This window comes from Acomys minous, assembly GCF_964271855.1.
Source record: "Acomys minous genome assembly, chromosome: 17".
Classification (NCBI taxonomy): Eukaryota; Metazoa; Chordata; class Mammalia; order Rodentia; family Muridae; genus Acomys; species Acomys minous.
Window position 1 is genome coordinate 57,862,015 of NC_140500.1, and position 23,727 is coordinate 57,885,741.

General features: G+C 43.8%; 1 protein-coding gene across 6 annotated transcripts in view; it reads right to left on the reverse strand.

The window, feature by feature from the left end:
* Positions 1 to 1,046: 1,046 nt before the first annotated feature.
* ALMS1 (ALMS1 centrosome and basal body associated protein) overlaps positions 1,047 to 23,727 on the reverse strand; it is an 84,575-nt gene continuing 61,894 nt past the window's right edge. For 5 of the 6 annotated variants that reach the window (XM_084766377.1, XM_084766376.1, XM_084766379.1 and 2 more), the window contains 8 exons: positions 22,402 to 23,546; positions 8,885 to 9,002; positions 7,993 to 8,196; positions 7,431 to 7,672; positions 6,810 to 6,963; positions 6,017 to 6,080; positions 2,025 to 2,124; positions 1,047 to 1,188 (listed from right to left, as the gene is read on the reverse strand). In XM_084766377.1, coding sequence (XP_084622503.1) covers positions 1,144 to 1,188; positions 2,025 to 2,124; positions 6,017 to 6,080; positions 6,810 to 6,963; positions 7,431 to 7,672; positions 7,993 to 8,196; positions 8,885 to 9,002; positions 22,402 to 23,546 — 2,072 coding nt within the window. In that variant the 3' untranslated portion in view covers positions 1,047 to 1,143. The remainder of the gene's footprint in view (positions 1,189 to 2,024; positions 2,125 to 6,016; positions 6,081 to 6,809; positions 6,964 to 7,430; positions 7,673 to 7,992; positions 8,197 to 8,884; positions 9,003 to 22,401; positions 23,547 to 23,727) is intronic. The other variant, XM_084766378.1, reaches the window with a different exon arrangement.

Here is a 23,727-nt window from a genome sequence, read left to right on the forward strand (position 1 = left end):
CGAGCCTGACGGCACTGTCAGGACAAGCAGGTGGCTGCAGGGGGAGCAGAGGAGTGAAGTCTGAGCACAGATGCATCTATGCACAGTAGGGAAGCCACCTTGCGATCTGGGAGCTGACAGACTGTAAGTAGTGTAAGTACAAGCCTACAAAAGACTTCGGCTCACATGGGCAGGGAGGCTCCAGCTTCAAGAACTGTTCCCTCATCCTGTTTCCATGCACCTCCAGGCAGCCTAAGCTGCCTTGCACACTGGGCTTTGGGCCAACCATTGCTTTCTATCTCTACTCTAAATGGTAACCCACGAAGCAGGAAGTCATAGCCTTTTGGAGCTGAAAGGTTTCAGAGCTGCTGGCATTCTCATTTTACAGGTGACTGCACCTGACTCAGGAAGAAAGGCGTCCTTCTCTGCAGCTTCTTGGTATCTTTCTGAGCTGGCCACTGGTCTGGCTGGACCTAGCATTGTAGGGGTGGGAGGTGTCGGCTGAATTTACAGTGCCTTCCTTCCTCAGCTTTGGGCTTTAGCTGTGATCCCAAGTTCCCGGGAAGAAACGTTTGTGTTGCGCCCAGGCACTGGGCTAAGAGCAGTGTGGCAATCTTGACAACACTTCTCTTCCAGAAGTCGTTCTATGTTGTGAATGCCGTTTCATGTGAGATGATGGGAGGGTCTGAGGCTTCAATTCCACAAATGAGAGGGTGGAGGAAGACTGGCTGAAGAAGGCTGGGAGCCTTCCGGGGAGACTCTGGTGATGTGCGGCCATGGAGCAGACATTCCAAAACAAGCCCAGGGTGAGCAGGGGCAGACTTCACCACAGCAAGCTCTGACTCCATTCTGTGAGCCCCATGTCTTACACGGCAGGGCAGACGCTGCCCAGCTCCCTGCTCCTCCCCAGATGGGAAAGAAATGACCTTCTGCTGCTTGCTTTGATATGAGTGAAGCCCTAAGGCCTGGCCTGCGAGCAAGACCTCAGCAGAGGGAGGGAGGCCTGCTTCCAAACCACCAGCTGCCATGCTGCAGCCCCAGACCCCACAGCTACTAAACTACACGGAGACAAAGACAAAACTTTATTAAATCATACTCATTAAAGTATAAATTAGCTTCTTTGGGCTTATAACACAGTATTCCCAGGCTCTGAGTAGTCTCACGTCAGTCCCATGGCACTTTTCTCCCCAGGAGCTGGTTGGTTACCTTCTGTGGAAGAAAACACAGGAAAGAAGTCACGTGCAGTAATGTCACAGGTAGCTGGACAGCCTCACCTCAGCTCACTGCTCAAGAGACTCCAATGACTGTCCATGTTACTCACCTACCCACGGTGGCAATTAGGAAAATGTGTTTCCTGGAGTGTTTTGGAAAGACAGTTTATAAGCAACATCTGTTACTTCTCCATAGAAACAGATAATCTAGAACGCTGATAGACTGAGCAGCCCATCACTGACAGCACCCAAGCACAGCAAGAGCCTCAGTGATGCTAACACAGCAGGCAGGCTATGCAGCTCCCGGGGTCTCCCCGCCCCCCAGGCTCCTGGGTGCTCAGACAGTGTTCAAATCTCACACTAGCCTATCTGGTATTCAGCTTCTGACTTTCGGAGTCCTCTGAAATGTAGTGAGCAGCCTGGGAGGAGAGCACTGTGAAGGACAGGACCCTCCAAGCCAGGGGCCAGTGTGGCTTCTAAGAAAATTTGCCCTAGGAGGTTCTTGGCAGGCTCCACTGGCCTAGCCCTCACTCCCTGATGACTCTGACATTGTCTAGTGTATTTACACAGTTCTAGAGACTTCCCAGAGGGAATCACAAGTCTGGTACAGTTCAGCTGTAAGGGCTAAAGTGTCTTGTGTGAGGTCTGATTTAGCTGCAGCCTCATGGAGAGTGGCTCACAGCTAGCTCTGAGTTGAAGGCTAATCACAGCTGCCTGTGTTTGAACTCTCAGCACTCGAACAGTCACTCTGCTTCTCAAAAGCGTGAGTCAGGCTGTTTCCCTCTGCTCATAAGCCTGATCCCCGCCTCCTGGCACAGTGTGGGCTCAACTAACCATTTTATAGTTCTGAGCTCGCAGTCGGTAGGATTTATAGTCTGATTTCCGCTTCTCCTCCTCTCTCTTCTTCGTCACTTCTGGAAGCTGCTCATAAATCCTTAGAAATGGCATGAGGGGAGAGACAGAAAGGTGATCAGGCATGAAGGTAGGCAATGGCTGTCCTCACACCTCTAGCTCTATGCTGCACAGGCATCCAGCATCTAGACAGGGCCAGTCCCTGTTGAGCACCCAAGTCCACGGATGTGGACAGCCTAGCTTGGGGTACCCACAAGAATATAAAACACTGATAATTGTGCTTATTTCCAGAAAAAGAATAGAGGGAGTAGGTAAAATTCTGTTTTCCACACTATATGCAAAACTGTATAGTTTTACTATAACAAATAGGTATTACTGAGTCCACACGTACATGCACACAGACACATACCTTCCTGTATACATAAATCAGGATCGACTTGAGGAACCCCAGACCAGTCTGGAACTCAGTCTAGCCTTAGCTTACTAAATGCTGGAATTACATAGGTACGCAACACCATATCCAGCTCACACTATATTTTTAACATGAGTATTTTGGCTAGCATACAAAGAAATGGACATCACTGTGACCTTGTCACACATCTATGTCATTGTGCTTTCCTTTCCCCTCAGAACCGAGGACCGAACCCACGGCCTTGTGCTTGCTAGGCAAGCGCTCTACCACTGAGCTAAATCCCCAACCCCGTTATGTTTTTATCTGCCCTCCTCATCTGTGGAAGCAGTACGTGTACCAGGTGGGAGTTCCAACAGGAAGAGGGATGAACTATGGGATATGGTGAGAGGCGAGAGATTCGCCCGAGACTCTGAACAAGATGGATGCGTGAAACTGGAGAGGTAACCAGGCACGCGGCACACACAATTAAGTTGTGATCTAGTCAGGGAATGAGCCGAAGCTTATGGCCTGGGCATTTGTTCATAAATACAAAGACTTGGAGTCGTTATTTCAGGAGGTGGGATGGGGAGAAAACAGCCGCAGTTACACTCATGGCTCTACCCCCGTTGCTGGTCCCCTTATTTCCCAAATAGTGCCCCTTTCTGCCTTGTGGCGCACACACTCTTTAGCTGCCTTTATTCTCCCCTTCCCTCAAGGCTACTTCCTGGACACTGTGAATACTGAGGCAATAAACAAGAATGTGGAAGCATCTCTGGGAAGCGCTGACAGAAAGCCCTCCAGGTGCACGCACACAAGTGGTATCGCTGGGTCATACGATAGTTTTATTTTCAAGGTTTGTTGTTTTTGTTCGGAGAAACTTTACACTGCGTCTTCAGTGCCTGCAGCACTTTACACTCCCACCCACAGCACACTTCCTTTTTCCACGCCCTCACCAGCATTTGTTTCTTGACACTAGCCACTCTGTCTGGAGTGAGATGGAATTGTAAAAAAGTTTTGATGTGAACACATTTTCAATTATTGAGAACTGTCTATTTAGTTCATGAATGGCTTTTAATGGCTGAACGATCCTCTTAATTTATTTAATGTTTTGAGTTCTCTATAGATTCTACACAATAACCCTCTGTTGGGTGGTGTTGTGGAATGCCCCCTTGTCTCACATGCCTGACACTGTTCCTGGTACTGTTTGGCAAGGCTGTGGAACATCGCTGAAGAAATGATCACTAAAGATGGGTCTTGCGCTTGGACCCATTTCCTGTTTATATTCTATGTGACAGGTCAGCCAGCGGCCTGCTCCTGGCACCATGGCTGTCACCAGGAGGGACTTCACTCCTCAGGAACAGTAGGCTCTCCGCAGGAGAACACCTAAGAGATGCAGAGCTGAGGGCCGTCTCTTCCCTCTGCTGCTTCTTTGCTGTGAGAAGCTTTAATTTCATGAGCTCTCATAGCCAAGTCTTAGGACTCACTCTCACGCTTTTCAGAAAGCCTTTGTGTATCCCTGCATATTGATGTGTGTCGACTCTAGCAGTTTCAGTTGCTGTTGTATTGAAAACACAGGAAAATAAAGGCAGATCCTAGAACAGTTGCCGCTGTGAAATACCATAGAGTGCAGAGAGAAGGGAAACTAATTCTGAGGAAAGAAAGGGCAGACAAGCTCCCGAGAGGAGTTCAGGCGGGTATCACGTTGGGGAGATGTACACTGGTAGAAATGGAGTTCGCAGAGCTGTGGTCCAGAGGACAGGCAGGAAGCAGGAAAGGCAAGGCTGGGGTGAGCTCAGGTCTTACAGTCGTGTGAAAAATGACACTTCGTCCTATATAGGGAGGGTTGAGTGCCCCTAACTTCAAGCTGAAGAAGCCCAGTCAATATGCATTTGAAAACTTGACTCTGATTGAAAAAGAGTCTAAATTCCCAACAAAAGAATAAACAATATAATGTAAGGGTCATAAAGCAGAACATGTTTTAAGCGATGTTTAATGGCATGGGGACATGTCTATAATATGATGGTGAATTAGAGAAAGCGGGAGTTAAGCCTACACACAGTATAACCCACTATTTAGGGAACGTGTGCTGCACAGGATACTGTAAATCCCACTCCTAGAAACAAGACGAGTATCTGTGGGATGGAGGGAAGATGTTTGAGTAATATTTATTTTCTTCTACTTTTTTCCCCAAAGATTTTTATAATTCAAAAAACAAGATCCTCATAAAAAAGGAAGCAGTGCTGATAGTGGCGGCAAACACCTTTAACCCAGCACTCCGGAAGCGCAGGCAGAAACAGGAGGGTCTCTGGGGGCTGCAGGCCAACCTGGTCTACAGAGCAAATTCCAAGCCAGCCAAGGCTACATACATTTGTCTCAAACAAACCAACGTTGATTAAAAACAAGCAAACAAGCCAGGCGCGCCTTTAATCCCAGGACTCGGGAGGCAGGGGCAGGTGGACTGATGTAAATTTGCGGCCAGCCTGGTCTACAAAGTGAGTCCAGGACAGCCAAGGCTACACAGAGAAACCCTGTCTCGAAAAAAACCAACCAAACAACCCATTACTTCACAAGCACCACACAGCTACATGACTTCTCAGTAAAGTCGGCTCCTATTGTTCCCTTAGAAAATGTCACCTTGCTTTTCAAAGGTGTTCTCACCATCAACATATGTGTTCATCAAACTGATTAATTAGTGAGTAGACAATGCTTGTAACAGCACAAGATTCACAAAGACTCCGTGAAAAACTGGCCTGAAGAAATGGCTCAGTCTTAGCGGTTGAGGGCACAGATGCTCTTGCAGAGAGGACCTGGGTTCAACTCCCAGTACTGATGTGGCAGCTCACAACTGTCTGTAACTCAAACTGCAGGAAATCCAATGCCCTCTTTTGGACTCTGAGGGCACTGCATGCATGTGGTACACTTACACACATGCAGACAAAACATTCAAGCACACAAAATAAAAATAAACAAACCTTAAAATTCAACAACAACCAACCCCCTCACCCACCCGCCGCAAAAACCCAAACAATATTAAAGAAACCTGGTCTCTCACATCCCTGCAGCCCAGACATTCAGCTTTTGTTTCCCAAAGGTAACCACTATTAGCAATTCTTTTGCAAATCAGAAAACGATTTTATGCATGCACAGGTCTGCACAGGCATTCTTTTTAGAAGACTGCCAGTGCAGCAGTGGTCTGAAACTGCTTCTGAAGCTACCGTCACAGAGAGCAATCCATCACTTCTTACTCCGCTGGGGAAATTCCTAGAAGTGAGATTGCTAAGATAAAGAAGGTGACCCAAGATAAATATTTACTTTTATTCCAAAATATCTTTTCATTTCATCCAGATTTCTAATAAAACAAGCTCACCCCCAGGCATTCTCCTCCCCTTTTAAACAGGAACCACTCGAATGCTATCGTCTATTCTTCTCTTCCTTTCTTGTGCTGTGAGAAGCAACTACACAGCTAACCTTCTCACGGGCTTCCAATTGGGCGTGCACCTCATCATCTCGGGGCTGGGCAGCAGAGCCCGGCTGCCGGCGGCCTGCTAAAGCTGCAGGATTACCTTTACTCTTTCAGACTTACCGTTTGGTCCTCTGTATCATTTCCTTCTTTCCAATAGGCTTGTTCTTCTGGATGGCCAGGCAGACTAGACAAGAAAAGAGCTTTACTAGTGGATAGTGAGCCAGTGTGTGTAAGGAGAGGTGTGGCGTGGAAGGCGGGGCCGAGGAGCTGCTGCCCCTGGGCCCTGACTTGAGCTGGCAGTACGGGGGACTGAGTAAAGAAAGAGCAAGGCCCAAGCCTGAACTGCATCAGGGGATTGTGACCACAGCCTCGACTGGCCGTGGCAGCCACAGGGTGCACCAAGCACAGGCTGGCTGACAGGAAAGGCTGGCAGCTAGCTGCAGGCAGGGCTTTCTGTTGTCACAGCTTCCTTGTGCTACCTTGCTGAGACTTGCCACTCAGTGCCACTAAGGGCACAGACCTTGGCACAAGCCCCAGCTCTTGCACTAAGAAGAGTGTAACTTTGGGTGATCTCTTCACTACCCCTGTGAAGTAAGAGTGTTAATACAGTGCCTTTCTTAGAGAGGCGCTGTGAGAACACTGCTGGGCAGACCTCACAGGGCTGTGTATCACTGTTTCTTTCCTACCTCACTCCAAAATCATCAACACAAGGCTAGTTCGGGAAAGAGCCATCTCCTTTAGAGATGCAGTGACAAGGCTCGCAGAACTGGCTTATGGGGTCACAGATGTGTGAAACGCCAGGGCGGGCCAGTCTAGCAGCTAAGGAGCCTCAGCAGGCATCTTCCAGCAGTGCTCCTCACAACGCAGCTGCCACTCTCAGCAAGGCGACACGAGGCAGGCAGGGCGGGCGTACCTCTCCTAGGCAGGGGCCGCACTGCGTTGAACAGGGCTTCCCGCTCGTTCTGGAACAGGTTCTGTAGCTTCCTCTCCTGGACTAGTAACTTCAGGCGCTTTATCCGCTCCCCAGAGCGAGAGATGAAGTCAGGTCTGTGAAGCTGAAGCGCTTCCTAAGGGAGAGAAAAAGCCTCACAGTAATGACGTGGCCCAAGGGCCGGGAAAACAATGCCTGCCCCAGAGGTTTGGAGAGCCAGAGGGGAGGGCACCCTCAGGGAAATCACAGGAAGCACAGGAATGAATTTGGGAAAAGCTGAGACCTCAAGTGGGGTCATCTGTAACTCTTCCAAATGTTTATGGACACAGAGGACCATTCATTCTCTTCAAACAAAGCCATCATTATTTTCTTACCAAGGGGGAAGATCTCAGGGGTGAGCACTTGGGTAACACTGCAAGGCCCTGGAACAATGCGGTGCTGACCCCAACACTAGGCCTGACATTACACATGGCGAGCAGGGCCGTATCAGAACTCTCTCTTCTCCTCAGATACTGAGGATGGAGGGATAACTGAAGCCCAGTAGGTCAGCCACACAGCCCCACCCACATACGGCTAGAGCCAGCCTGAGATCACGGTACCTACCTGCAGGGTTGCTCTGACAAAAGGCCTAAGAAAAACCCGGCCACTCTCTCTGCCTGGGCCTGGGCCTCCCTGGCACCCATGACTGATTTTCTCTTGCCAGTTCTGTTCCCTCAGTGGCTCCCTCCAGGGTTTGGTTTTGGTGACTGGTTCAAACCAGGAGATGCCAGAGCTGTAAATCTTGGGCACATTTTCCTTCTTAGATCCAGACTTTGCATTTTCCACAGGAACAAACCATGAGACTCCTAAAGGAAATATTTTTGAGAAGAAACGGAAAAGTTTTGTTTTGTAATAATTGTACCCAACTACGTCAAAGACATGCATGTAATGTTGACTTACACAGGCCTTATCTGGTGGGGGTGACACTTCTAGGGTACCCTTGAGTTGGTCTTAACCAACAGTAGGACTCTCTAAATGAGGTTCTAGTTACTTTCAAAACATGCTAATGTGGTGGCTGGTGGCAGGTGGGTGAAGTCAACAGTCCTCAAAAGCAAGAGCTCAGTGTTGCAAGAGACTGAGAGCTGGCTTTTGCGCATCTCCCTGCCACCTGGAGTTAGCAACTGACCTTCATGGGGATTTGGCTTGTTCTTCCTTAAGTTTCTGGCCTGCAGATAATTGATAAGGAACTTCTTCTCTTTGGCATTTTCTTCTGGCCCATAAGTTACATCACTGTCCTCTTCCAATCTGGCCTCACTAGAATTGGGAGTTGGGAACGTCATCCCAACATCCCGAGTGTATTTTTTGGCACCAGTCACAATCTCCAAGTTACCTGAGGGGAAAGAAAGATGCATCTGGGAGCAGACTGGAAGCCTGGCTGGCAGGCTTAGCCAAGTCTGGGGGTGAGTGAGGCCCCTATTAATGTTGTCTTCATGTATGTCTGTGTGCCGTGTGTTCAGGGCCTGCAGACACTGGATTCCCTAGACCTGGAATTGTAGGTGTTTGTGATCCTCCATTTGTGTATTGGGAAGTGAACCAAAGCCCTCTGCAAGAGCAACCAGGGCTATTACCTTCTCTCCAGCCCTTAGAGCTTGCTCATTCCATAAAACTTCCTTTGTGAAACTACAATAATTAATTCCACCATTGTTATCGATGGCTATCAAAGTTGATTTAAATGTTCTGCTATAATAATAACCCAACTTTTTACACTTAGCATTTTGCACATATTTAAGTATATCTATCTAATGGCCAAATTCCAACAGCAGAAAACACTGGGCCCAAGTGAACTTGTTAAGAACTGCTTTTTACAGGGCCTGAATTGTTTAGTATTCTGTTATGAAGGCACCTATTTCCCTTAACTCTTGCTTATAAACTTGGATTTTTTTTCAATTAATATATGAAAAACAGCATCTGAATAGGCAGGTAATTTTAATCTTTATATCCTTTATCATGAATGAAGTTATAAGTATGTTGAAGAGGCATTTTTATATCAATAAAAAATTTAAATTCAAAGGATTTACCAGCTTGTACACTCTTGTTCAGCTTGTGCACATTTCCCTCATTGAAAAGAGTAGAGTCCAAGCTCAAGAAACTATCAGCAGACGAAAAGGAGTCAGAAGAAACCATGGGCTTTGTCACCTGGAAAAGTGAAAAGAGACTCTCTTAGAGTAATCTGCAGCCAGAGGTACAGTTACCCACAGGGCAAGCCAGCCTACAAGCCCCCAAAGCCCTCTCTAATCAAGCGGGGGAGACACATCCCACAGAAGCTTGTGAACCATGTGGCCATGTATCTGTGATGGGGAGAATGCTACTGTAAGGATAGGGCCCAAGCTACCACAACACAGAGAGAGCTAGGAAGTTCCCTGGTAGCTAAACCTTAGCCTGACACATCTCCAAAATGAAATTCTCAGTGCACACCTGTAGAAAGTTCTGGCGCTAAAAGAGATGCTAACTAAAGTGTTGAAGTACATGGAGGACTCCTCAGTCAGAGTAGATTCGGACACTTACATGACAGATAACAAAGTGCTACAGTGCACCTTAAGAAATTCCAAACGAGTCAGATACAAAACACATGAAAATCTCTAAGCCACCTTTAACTATACTCAGAGCAAGTAGAACACTGAAGGTTAAGAGATGGAAGCTGACACTGGCGAGGAAGAAAAAGTTCAAATTATAGCTGAACAAATAGCCCATAAAACTGTTTTGTTTTGTTTTGTTAAGTCTGCAAGCAAGTACACAAACACAGAGGACAGAAGGTGGCATAAACATCCCCCTTCATCTATTCCTCTGAGGCAAGGTCCCTCCTTGGACCTCGGGCTCACACTTCCACAGCTAGATTGGAAGCCAGGAAGCCCCAACAATCTTGGCTCTGCTTCCCTCAGATCTGGGATCCTAGACGTATCAGGGATGTGCAGCTTGCTGGGACCTGAACACTGGTTGGCTCGATGACACAGCAGGTGTTCTTCTCCACTGTGGGCCTGCTCATCAAAGAATGTTGTGGGGAGGGAGGGGGAAAAGAGTCTCTAGGGTTTGGTCATCATTGTTTCTAAGTGTCAAATGACATTTCCATCAGCAAGTTTGATAGCGGCATGCTGCAGCTCAAGCACAGCATCTACTCCTCTGACCTACATAAACTAAACTCCAAGGCCTCTGGGAACTTAGCCCAGAACCCTGGGAAAAGGGAGACATTTGAAGGCAGGAAACATTTTATGATTTCTAGAAAGGTAAACTGGCAGTTTAACACCGCTGACCTGTCAAATGTGGAATTGGTCATCAATCTGATAATCTGCAAGTATGTGAAAGTCAAAGGCTAGTGAATGTCCAAGGATGGTAAAGAGGACAAAAACTGGCCTGCCAGGTTAGCCGACACAGTAGTCGAGTGGCAGCATGAATAGTATATTTGTATTTGAGCACGACAGCCTAAGGGCTGAAATGACAATCACCCCAGTAGACCATGGTCAGTTAGTCCACCTAGCATTATGTCAATACTCGCGAGGCCCTGCCTCTCTGCGTCCAGTTTACACTGCACACATCCCCACTGATCACCTCCTTTGTCTCTAGGTTTGGCTACAGCCATCTTGCCTTTTATGTGCATCAATATTTTGGAGTGTTGGAAAGCAAAATTTCTGTAAAACACACATCCAGAGTGCTTGAGGGGCTGAAAAGCTCTTAAGGAACAGGAGTATGGCCTGAAGCAAATAAGTAGAGATAATTATGTCAACAAAAGGCCAAAGCACTGTGTAGTCACAACAGCAAAAAATCTGATAAGGGAGAAAAAAGAAAAAGCCAGCTCCAGGCCTAGAATCTTCAGACCTGAGCCAGCGCTAGGTCCTGCCTTTACTAATTGTCTCTCAAGACACAAAATGGTCTCTTTGTACCAGTTTCCTTACTTACAATGGAACTGAAACCTTTACTAGTGAAGTTACAGGGGTGTAGAAAGGGCTGAACACGCTGGCTCATGCCTGTAATCCCAACACTTGGGGGCTGGGGATGGAGGACTGCAGTCTGTCTGAGGCTAGCCTGGGCGACACAGTGAGGCCCAAAACAGATGAATCAAGGATACATTAAAAGAAAGTGCTAGAAAGAACAACAAAAAGCAACAAAAGAAATACTAGGAAAAAAATAAAACCTCAGCTCTTCAGGTTAAAGTGTGAGGATCACAAGTTCAAGCCTAGTCTCAGCAAGAACGTGAGACACCATCTCAAAATAAACAAAAAGATTTGATAGTATGCTATAAAACAAAACCCCACCTTGTATAAATAAAGCTTTTAGAATGCTATAATATTAAAAAGCAAAAATGTGCAAGTACAAAAGGGACAGTAAGGACAACACAATGGCAGGTAACACACCAGATCTTTGCAGCTGTGAAAGACAAACTATACTACATTTAATCTAAATGTTCACTAGTAGACCCAATGTGGCAAAACCCATATAATCAACCACTACTCGGTAGCAGAGCTGACAATACATCACATGGGCAGATCTTGAAAACAACATACTAGAGCAAGCAAGTCAAATGCAAAGGCTGCATCATCAGTGACTATGTGAATTGTGCAGAATGGGCAGGACAAGGGTTCCTAACACTGGGAACCAGGAATAATTGTAAACAAAAACAAGGAAGCTTTCTAGAGTGATAGAAATACTGTGTAAGTGGGTATGCTGATGACTGCACAGCTCACTAACACTGGCTGCCTCCGGTGATGCCTGCCTGGGTACAGGAGCAGGCAGGACACTCATGAATATTCTCGTGTCTCACTGGGCTATATTCAGTTCAAGAAAGAATCAACACAAGAAAGGCCTGAAGTGATGAGGGTGCAATAAAGATGTAATGAGTTTGATGGTGTTAGGTTGCAACTGTTTCAGCCCTATAAAAGTGATAGATTTCATCAATAAGCTTAATCCAAAGGCCCAAGTTTAAAAGTAGGATATCCACATTGTGTCCTCAAGAAAGCAGCTGTACTTGGAAAAGGAAACGGATATTTCTTCCACACAGATCTGTGAGGAATGGTTGCTATGGATACCCAGGGGAAAATTCTTGTGAGCAGGGAGCTAAGAAGGAGAAAGCTAGACCAATTTCCCATGCCAGAATTCCCAAAGCAAGTTGATTTGCACTCTTAATAGTGAAAACCATTGTTAGGGTCTAAGACATATGCACTGGTCTGCCCTTCAAGGAGATGGAGCAGAGGAGCTGCTGAAGCAAAGGCTGGTGTGCCCTGCTCCAGGCGGGGCGTGACAGCCAAGGACAGGATCGAGTGTCTCCTGCATTTCCAAGATACAGTTCCAAAGACCAGTTGTGAATGCACAAAGGCCAGGAAAAACCCACATTTAGAGTGCATTTTTTGATAAATTGCTATGAAAAGACAAACTCAAAGCTATAGTCTAAAAACAAAATGTACTTATTCGGCCCTCCATGGTGGTGAGAGTCAAGAAAAAACACATGCTAACTGGAACATTGACAGACTGTAACATTCACATTGCTTACAGGAATGTAAAGGCACCTTTGAAAGTCTGGCAATTCGTCAGATCAAAAGAGATGCATGTGATCAACAATTCCACCCCAAGTATGTTCCCAAGAGAAGGGAAAACAGGCCAACACATAAAAACAGACACATGCTCACACTGCTTTGTTGGAAATAGGCAAAAATCAGAAAACCAATATCCATGAACAGAATGACAGATAAAATGTGGCACTCAATACAGTGGAGTATTTGGTCATAAAAATAATGAACACAAACTTAGAAGTGGAAGGATGATGGCTCTTCCAAATTTACTAACAAAAATGTTTATACTGAAGATTATTTCTAGCATCATCCTAGCAGAAATAGCACATAAAAATAAAACATACCAGTCTTTTAAAAGTACTTGTCCTTAGAGGGGACACTTTAGCATTGAAAAGTTGGTTTTAAAAACTAACCTTAGAAATATGTATATTACATATACAAATATATATCTATATAATAGTGAGCACGTGCTATGACATACCATGAAAGCACTGGGTGAAACGCAGCCTCTTCCCAGAGTAGAGCCCAAGGCACATGGCCAACCAAGCAGTGGTGCAGGGAACACCAGCTTCTACCTAGATTCCAAAACACCACGAAAGACCTGCACTTGTGTCCAGCTGGTTTGGGGATCCACCATGGGATACATTTTAAAATATTCACTGACAGATACTGCCGGCAAGCAACAGACCATATCCCTTTGTCCACAGAGAGCCACGACACCTTATCAACCTCCAGGAATCTGTCTTCCAAAGTGGGGCTTCCACGTAAAGATTTCAGTGTTTCCAACTTAAATGATACCAACTACCACTTTCTGCTGTGTACCATCTTGGAGGAAGACATCCTAGCTGGCTGCTTCTCTCTAATGTTTATTAATGAGGGCAAACTCACCTGCTAGTGCCTGGCTCTACACAAGGAAAAAGAAAATGCCACCACTTCAGGATTGTTTCTGGGCTTCTGTAGTGCCTTCTAAGTTAAAAGGCACCAGACAAGAAGCATTCCCACATTGATTAGACATCAAAAAGATCCGGAAAAGAAGCCTTTAAACTAACTATTGTACTTATGGACACACAATCTCATGTAGCCCAGGGTGGCCTTTAACTTGCCATGTACTGAGTTTCTGACTCACCTGTCTCTGCCTCCCAAGTACTGGGATTACAGGCATTTGCCACTATACCCCTTTAGCGTCTTTAAACCTTTTAAAAGTCTAAAATCACTTCCGATCTTTTTCATTAATCCTAACAGTCAATAAACAGAGAAGCTAACTGGAAGGTGTGATGGTGTATACCTGTATTCTGGCACTTGGGAGATAAGAGGCTGGAGAGGCAGGAGCTCAAAGTCATCTTTGGGTACACAGCAAGTTAAAAGGCCAGCCTGGGCCAATGAAGCCCTGTCCAAAATAGAATTACTCTTAATATAAAAACTGATCTTGGGAGGGTGCATTTGCTATGATGTAGGACATTTAGCATCAATGGCCTTCAGTCAGCCAGGCACCTGAGAGGTTTTTCTTTCTGAATAATGGTTTGATAGTAATTACAACTATCCAAGTTTAATGCCAGAAATACACTCTAGTCAGTCAGTCAAAATCAGGGGGTCTGTCACCAGAACACAGCTTCTTTTTCTTAAAAGGCTTTTAAAAATGTCCAGATCAGCCAGGCGTGGTGGCGCACGCCTGTAATCCCAGCACTCGGGAGGCAGAGACAGGCGGATCGCTGTGAGTTTGAGGCCAGCCTGGTCTACAAAGTGACTCCAGGACAGCCAAGGCTAACACAGAGAGACCTTGTCTCAATAAATAAATAAATAAATAAATAAATAAATAATAAAGTTTACTGGCCTATTAAGGGTGACAATTATAATGCATCTGTACCAAATAAATAAAATAACCTTCTGACATGTAATTCCTAGAGACAAAAGCTACAACGGTCTAGAGGGTAATTTCAGCAGATCAAGAAATTAAGAAAAATGTTGGGTGTGGTGGTATACACCTTTAATAGTAGCACTTGGGAGGCGGAGACAGGCAGATCTCTACATTTGAGGCCAGGCTGGTCTACATAGTGAGTTCTAGACAGCCAGGGCTACATAGAGAGACCCCACCCCCACAGTTTGTGTGTGTAAAACTTCCTCAGAAGGTTAAAAGAACGCTGTAGCTGACTAGGTTCCTAGTTTCTTGTGTTTGTTTTCTCTGGTATCCGGATGAGTGAAGAGTCAAGATAGGAGAACAGCTGTGGGCGACACCAACATTCAAGTTGTAACTACCAAGATGGTTAAGATGGTATGGAAGTCATTACAGTCGAGGTCAGGAAAGTTTCCCAGACCTAGCAGGGCTGAGGAACACATGAAGAAAGTGACCCAACAACTAAACTCCACCATCAACAACTGGAGAGTCAACAGGTTGAGGCAAATCAAGAACAGCCTGCAGAGTGGCTACCCCTTCCAGAGGTTTTCTATCAAGTTGGAAACACCATTGTCTGGAAGGGGCCCTTTTTTCCCTTAAACATTTTCCCCGCTGTCTGTAAGTATCCACAGGGATCATGACCACTCATAGGGTGACTCTACATCGCTACTGACACAGCAAACGAGCTGCACCACATCTGTTCAGTATACTTGGAGGCTCTGACTCAACTTTAGGGTTAATAAAACTTCATGCTTCAGCCAGAGCTAATGGCCTCTTCAGATCTTTCCATTTTGAAGAAGTCTCCTATACTTCATTTGTTTGGATTAAAATGTCCAAAGAAACATGCTACTCAATTACTAAGTCTTAAGGATTGAGAGTCCAACTTAACAAAAGGACACCAAATTCTCTTAGTAACTTTATATTCCTTATTAAAAGATATCTACTGATAACTATTTAGAAATTGACACAAAATAACTGTATGTACAGTAACAGTTAAATGAACTGCTTCCCCACCCCTCCATGTTTTTAAGTAGGAAATTTGTGTTTATAATCTTGAGGTTGGGAAGAGTTCCCTAGTCATAGAATGAATAAAGAAACAATGTGTGTAACAACATAGTTACAGTCTGACTAATGTTTAAAAATTAACAAAAAAAAAGACTTCAGAAAAAAATGAAAAAGGCTATAAAAAGACAACATAATAAGTATAAATGATAAATCTGAAGCTTAATTATTTTAAAAACACCAAAGTATTAGCAGATATTAAAAAGCTGAGTCCTCAGAGTGGACCTGGGGATAACAGTACACACTCTCAGACTTGTTGAATGGAAACCTCAAACATGTTCCAGAGGAGGGAGCAGAGTATAGATTATAGACAGCTACTCAATTTTGATTAGCTAATCAGGGAGGTTTTGTAACTTCTTGGTCAGCTTAATTTACATTTTCCTCAATCGTAATCCACTTAGATTCTAAAATATATCTGCATAAAATAACACAAAACAATCTTTTAAACATCTTTTATCACCCATGTGATGCACCCACATCTATGTAGGCAAACCCATTCACGTACATTACTCTAAGAAACATCCCTTTTCTTTCTAGATACACTGTGTCTCTATATCACTAGTGTTGATATTCTTTCCTTCTTGGCAAGAATAGCCAGAGGGGGAACTACTGTTCCTTTAAAGGATTTGCTATTGATTGTATTAGTCAGTCCTGGGAATGGATTCCTATGGTGGACGTGCCTTCTCATCACGGATTTAGCCACAACCCCTGAGTTTTGACATACCATTACTACCTTGAAATGTAAGACAATCTCTTCCACTCTCAGATATTTAATTTTGAAATTATATTTGTTCAGCCCAGTTTTACTGTGTTGTAGTTACAGAATAAGCTCATTTATAAAACTACTATGGGATTTGTTACCATTTCCCTAATGCACAATTACTGCTTACAATACTCTATAGGTGTTTGGAATTACTGTAATCACAGATGCTATGTTTTGAGAATGGACTTTTACAGAGATAATTTTTTTTCTCTCCCAAGACCGGGGTTCTCTGTGTAGTGCTGGCTATCCTGGAATTCTCGTTGTACAACAAGCTGGCCTTGAACTCAGAGATTCTCCTGCCTCTGCCTCCTGAGTGCTGGGGTTAAAGGCGTGTACCACCATGCCCAGCCTACAGCTTGTTAACATAAGACTATACTACAGTCTCCCATCCCTTCTTCCTGTGTATGTAAATCTCAAAGAAGCATCCCAAACTACTGGTCACACTCCATATTAGAACTGTGTATGGATGGATAAGTCAATGCGTTAAAGTTGAAAATAAAGCAAATCTCTTAAAACTCTTAAAAGCCTCTCTTGTGTCATACCAACAGTTTGGGGATATGGTAGCATTTACTCAAAAAGACACACACACACACACACACACACACACACACACACACACACACTTTACATGGTATAGAAATCTGTATATCTTATTTCCAAATGAAGACTAGACATTACCAGCCAAAGAGTAGAAATGGCAATTTTTATACAATTCAGGCAGAAATAAAGGTTTAAAAAAAAAAAGAAAGAAAGAAATGTTTTGCTCCTGTATGAGATTAGGCATTTGTGTCAGCTGACCCAAGCATCCCACTTCCAGTACACATGCAGAAGACTCACAAAGATCTGCACTGCTGTTTTGTGTGCCGAACAGCTGGGCTGCCTGTCTAGCTGAGCTCATATAAATGTGTAGATTACAGAGTATTATGCAGTGGCTAGACACCTGTGATTACAGATGCCAACGGATTCTCAGATTATAAGCATGAAAAACAAACCAGTGGTGAGCTTTTTATATAAACTGAAATGCATGTGTATATACACACAGTATTTTTAAGAACCCACTGGCTCAAAATATATTTCCAAAAGGCCAGACATATGATAGAAATGAGAATGGGTACAGAGGAAAAAATTTTTAAAGGGAGGCCTCGAATGAGAACACATTTAGTTCATCCAATACTTAGCGCTGAAGTTTTCTGTTTGTTTGTTTGACTTTGGCAGTATCTGCCTGTAATCCTGTAATCTGGGAGGCTGTAGTTGGAGGATCACACGCTTGCGATGAGTTCTGGATTACACAGTGAAATATGTATGTTAAGATGATGAAGATGATGAACTAGAAATGGCATGGAAAGGAAAGGCACAGCACTTCTCTCACCCTTCTCTGTCACCACACCTCTGAGAGGAGTCACATGACAAAACTGGAGGCTCAGATGATCCTTCAGACAGAAATGAAAATTAAGGAGACTTGGAAATCCACTTTCTCTGCTCACTTATCAATGTTACACAAAAATAAGGTTTGGATGGGGGTGGGGGGCTGGAGAGATGGCTGAGTGATTAAGGGCATCTTCTGTTCTTGCAGAGATTGGATTTTATTTCCAGGACCTGTTTGGCGGCTCACAACCATCTGGAACTCTGGTTTCAAGAGCTCTGATGCCCTCTTCTGATTTCCATAGGCACCATGCAAGTCCATGTGGTCCACATACATATGTGCAGGCAAAACACTCATACATATAAAATAAAAACAATGCCCCGCACACAAGTTTCACGATTTCTTATTAGAAAATATATCTGAGCCAGGCAGCAGGGTGACATACACTTGTAAGCCTAACACTCAGAAAGGCCAAGGCAGAAAGATCTCTGTAAGTTCAAGGCCAACCTGGTCTACAAAGCAAGTCCAGGATAGGCAAGACTACACAGAGAAGTTATGTTTTAAAAGAGAGGGGGTGAGGGGGAGGGAAGAGAGAGAGAGGAAAAGAATTCTAGCAAGGGTGTCCAAATACTTGGTGAAGAAAACAGTCTTTGCAACAAATGGTTTTAACTGGATAGCAACACACAAAGGAGTAAAGCTGCACCCACACGAGCTTTAAAAAGCAGCTGAAAGCTGGCATAAACTAAATGAAAGCTAAAATTCTAGACACACTAGAAGAAAACCAAGGAGTATTTTTGTTTTTGACTTTGGGTTGAGTCTTAGTTTCAGATACAACATTGAAGAGTATGTGTGATGAGTAAGTAATAGGACTTTGCTAACATTAAAGTGCTGCACTGCAAGTGAAGTCAACAGTCTGGAGAGCAATGCAGACTTATGATATTGAATCGTGTGTGTGTGTGTAAGAAGCAGCTCAGAGTAATGGCACACGCCATTTAATCTTATCACTTGGTATGTAGAGGAATGAAGAAAGCTGCAGTTCAGCTAAACTGGCCTACATAGTGAGTTCCAGAAGAGACAGGGTTACACAGTAAGTATCTGTTTCCAAAAAAAGGGAAGAACATGTTTTCATATCATAAGCCCATTAAAAATGTGCAATTACACTTTGTAGAATGCCCACACAACTTGACTGAAGAAATACTCCTAAAGCTAACTGCTATAAGTAAATTTAAGAGCCAGCATGACTCTATTTCCAGTTTAAAACTTTTCATTTTTCTGTAGGATTTAAAAAGACAAGCAAATATAGTCAGGAGTGGTGGCATAGGTCTATAATCCCAGGAAATCAGGCGGATTTCTTTCAATTCAAAGCTATATAAAATAAACAAATCTTTTTTTTTTAAAAAAAAAGTAATACCTACTAGAGAACACACACACAAAAACAAAAACTGACTCAATAAATAGAAATCTTAGACTTATGATATTGAATCATTTAAATAAAAAAGATCTTCAAAAAACACATGACTGATGGAAATCATTGGTAAATTCTTTCAAACACATAAAGATTTAACATTAATGTCAGCACTAATCCTACTGCACTGATCATCAAAACACAGCAGGATGACAAACTCATTCCATAAAGCTGCTATTATCTTGACAAGAAAAGTAGCAAAGACAGCTCAAGGAAACTATAGGCTGTGGGAATACAGATGCAAAGTTGTCTTTAAAAGTCTATCAAACTGAAGCCGACAGCACTTGAAAAGAACTGAGTAATGTGCAAAATGAAAAATCACATCAGGAATCAAAGTTTGGCTTGACGTGATTATTGATTAATACTTACAAAATTAAGAGAAAACAGGAAGGAGGAGATCAGTTCAATAGAAGCCAAATTTTACTAAAGCCAAAACTTTTTATAATAAAAATAAAATCCAAACTAGCAAAAAGGAAGTTCCTCGATATAACAAAAGTCAGAGAACATAGCACAGTAACACATGCTCAACTGTCAAAGACTGAGCCTTCCCCTGAGACTATTTAACACTCTACTAGATGTTTGCGATAAATCAGAAAAATTAAAGCCATCCAAATTGAAAAGAAGACTGTCTCTATTTGCAGATGACAGGAAATTCCATATCCTCTACAAGGAAATGAATTCAGCAATGCTGTAAGGCACAAGATCAACATGTAATTATTAGCTATGTATCTATACACCAACAAATAATCCCAAAAATGAAATTAAAATAATTTAACTAGAAAGAATAAAATATTTTAAAGTATAGGCTCTTAAAGGACTCTGGGTGATCCAAATAATCTTGAAAACAGGACAGTTCTCTCTATCAAAAATTATGATGAAGATATACTGAATACAAACTACAGCATTAGCATAAGGAAAACAGGCCAGCGAAACAGAATAGAGTACCAAATGTGGACACAGATACACGGACACCACTCCCTACCTCCCACTCTGCTGCCAAGATTTCTAATGCCTGTGCCAAGGAACAAACGGGGAAAATGGTCTAACAAATGACTCTGACAGAACTAGACACGAACATGTAGAACTAGACACAAAAAAGTAGACCTTTTTTTTATATACCATATACAAAAATTAACTCAAAATAGACTGGATTTCTAAATATACAAAGCTAAAGTCAATAAACTTAGGAGTACAAAGTTGACAACAGCCTCCTGACTGTGACCCTACCACACAGATAAGAGAGCGCATGCTGCACTATCAGAGCTGCTGTATGTCTAAAGACGCAAGCAGTGAAGTCATGGTGGGAGGCAGCCACACAACAGCAAAATATACTTCCCGTGAGGGACTGGTATATAGAAAAGCTTAACAACTCCAGCACAAAGGCCAAGCAGCTGAGTTTCTAAAGGTCAAAGAACTTTGTAAAAACAGGCATTTCTCCAAAGAAGATATACAAATGGTTACAATGCATAGACAGTGTTCAACATGGCTAGTCACTACAGGAATGTAAATAAAAACCACCTCATACTCAATAGCACAGCTAGTAGATAACATTAAAACAAAGAACAGGAAAAAAAAAAGTCCTGGCAAGGGTGTGTTGAAATGGACACTCAACACTGCTGCACACAGGGATTCCGAGGTTAGCCCTGCTCTCAGTGGCTGAAGTGTTGACCTATCCAAGTATCTACTACTGGATGTATAAATAAACAGATGGAGCACACATACAGCGGAGTATTACCCAACACAGAAAACTGCAGTGCTGTTTGTGGTTTGACACAGACGAGCTTTGGAAACATTTGAAAAGGCGGGGACTGCGGCTCAGTGGTAGAGTACTTGCCTTGAAGGGATGACACCCCATATTCAGCCCCTGGAAGCAGGGGCACCTGACCAGAACCACATACTATATGGCTGTATGAACTGACTGTATGAACTGACCAGAACAGACAAGTTCCCAGATTATTGGCTGCCAAGGGCTAGTGGGAAGGGCAGGATATAAATGAAGCCCTGAATATCATTTAATTATTCTTGAGACAGTCTTATTAAGTATCTCAGGACAGCCTTAGACTCACAGCAATCTTCCTGTCTCAGCTTCCTGAGTACTTCAAATCCAGATAGATACCACGATACCAGCTCAAAAGTGTGAACTTTGTATTCTGTGGGCACACATAAACCTACCTGGATCCTTTCCCCTCTTCTCAGTGTTCTCTCAGCTTTTTATTACTTACGCCCACCAGTTAGCGTATGTGAGCACTGTCACTTCACATCTATCACAGACTTGGTCTTGAGAAACACTGCTTGTGGTAAACTGAGCATCTCCTGTCTCCTTCCCTCTCGACCAGCAATCCTCTCCATGCAGTCCTCTACTGACAAAATATTTGAGCACGAATTGCCAAAATAGGTATTTATTTATAAATTATTTCACTAACCATATATTATAAAAATACAAAAATAGAAGATTGGAAAGCTTGAGTAAAAAAAAATTATATAAGTTCTACTTTCCCTGCTCCAGTGGGGAGCATCTCTCCCTGGAGAGCTCGTCTCTAGATTTTACTTTGGTTTTGGTTTTGTTGAGACAGATTTACATGGTAGTTGAGGCTGGCCTCAAACTCATGATCCCCCTGCTTCAGCATCCTGAATGCTGAGCTAGCAGGTGTGCACCACTAAGTTCACGGCTCTGATTTTACTCTGCCTTTACCAACTCTGTTATGGAAGAAGTACGGCCCTAAGAGCCTCTGCCTGCGGAGGCATGTACCATGAAGGTCTGGAGGGCTGTTACTCTCTCATGTCTTCTTTGTGAAGACAGATGAAGAAACTTCACTCTTAGGTGTTAGTAATGGAAATAACCAGTAGTCTTGAAATTCTGGCTTGCTTTTATAATATGAAGTGATCACAACTTATCTTCTAGAGCACGTACCACTAGACTTGTAGCTTATTTCTTGCAAATACACCCACCAAGTGTATTTATCCCTGTCTGGCTTCAACATGTCCTTCCGTCTCTTAGTTCTTCATTTAGTTATTTACTTTAAACCATGTTTGGCTTACCCCATTCTCAACTTTTGTATTATCCTAATGCTTCATTTACTTAAAAAAAAAAGTTATAGTGTATTTTTTGTGTAAGTGCGTATTATGAATTTAAAGGCAATTTAAATACTTCTCAAAGGACAGAAGAAAAGAACAAAAACAGACAACCCCCTGGGCCGAAGAGCAGCCACGCTAAGTTGCAGCCCCCATGCCAGGGGCTTCCTTTTGCCTCACAGATCTGAGAACGTCTAGTGCCGAGCTCTGCACCTAAAGGGTGCCTGGCGCATGCGCTGGTGGAAAGAATGACAACAAACAACAGCGCTGTGCTATACTTTCTCACTCTTTTCCAGCTGGAAAGGGACGTTAGTGAGGAAAGGGCAAAGGACTTTTTTTTTTCCACCTGTGTGAAGAGATTAACTAGAAAAGTCCACGAAAAAGGCAGTCACATTGCCAGTTGGAACTTGTAGCTGTGTACCTGGATGCGCCTCCTTCTGGTGTGCTCAGCAGTCACTTGGGGACAGCCTGTGTTCACTGCCATCCTGGTGTGCTTGCATCGCTTCTGCAGGTATCTCCTCTGCTTATTAGTGACACTGCTGTATAATTTAATTTGCCTGGGTGACAAATACAGTCTTTCATGGCCAAAAGCTTGGATCAACCGGGCTGTGTCAATGGTGGATATGGAGCTGCTCCTTTCGTTTAAAGTCACGTCCCTATCAGTTTGGGTCAATATGTCCGAGTCCACGGGAGAAGTAGTGCTGGAAAAAATGTTGGGACTATCTGTGAGGAGCTCGCTTTCCTCTGAGGGTCTAGAATCCGAGGAGGTATTGGTGACATAATTAAAATCTGGCCGATTTCTCAGGATGTATTTATCTAATTTAATCTGATCAATTTTAATCTGACTGGACTTCCCACTGTGATGAGGAGAAAGCACTCTGCCTTTCCTAACATCACCTGCACTTTGACCCCGTGCTAAGCTTTTACTCCACTTCCTCTGCTGCTTGTTTTTCTGTTGGTGCTGCCTCCTCCCAGTCAATGCCCTCACTCCAAGTCCCCCTCTGCTATCGTCTCGGGTACTTTCCGAGGCCTGGAGAGAGTGCGTGATGGGATTCTGAAGCAGTTTAGCCAAGCGGTCAAGTCGCTCTACCAAAGAGAGCTCTTCCTTATCACAGCCGCCAGGTTCTTTCTGCTGCTTCTGCCGCTCCTGGTACTTGTTCCAGAGTTGATTCAACGTCACGGTGCACTGCGTCCTTAATTCTGGGGTGACGCTCTTATCTCTATTTTGGTCATCCGGCTGTCTTTGGCCTTTTGGGTTTCTGGCCTGATCCTTAGCAGTAGGCATCTTCTCATTGCCTTCCAAATTCAAATTGATGCTGAGGCTCTTAATTCTGGTGTAATCCATCTTGGTCTTATCCACACTTGGGCCAGGTGGAGGAAGGCAGTTGTGTTTTGAATGATGGTGAAAGAAATCCTTCCAAGAATGCTGCATGAAAACACTCCTTCCCAAAGACTCAGGGCAGAAGTCTTGCTCATGGGGCAGGTGCACTGGATGATGGAAGTAAAACTTGGCTGATCTGAAGACAGAGTGCGTGGTGTTTTCAAACGCTGAATGGCATTCAGATTCTGAAGGGAATAAGAGAAAAGATTTTGGAGGAATTTAGAAAAACTTGTCTTCTGTTTATAAATGCTGCTGCTTTTTCTTTAGACATAGAACATGTGCTTAGCAATCAGACTGGCATGAGTCAAAATATAAGGATTCTGGATAAAGTCACCATCATGTGACAGAGTTGGGGCTGGACCTCAG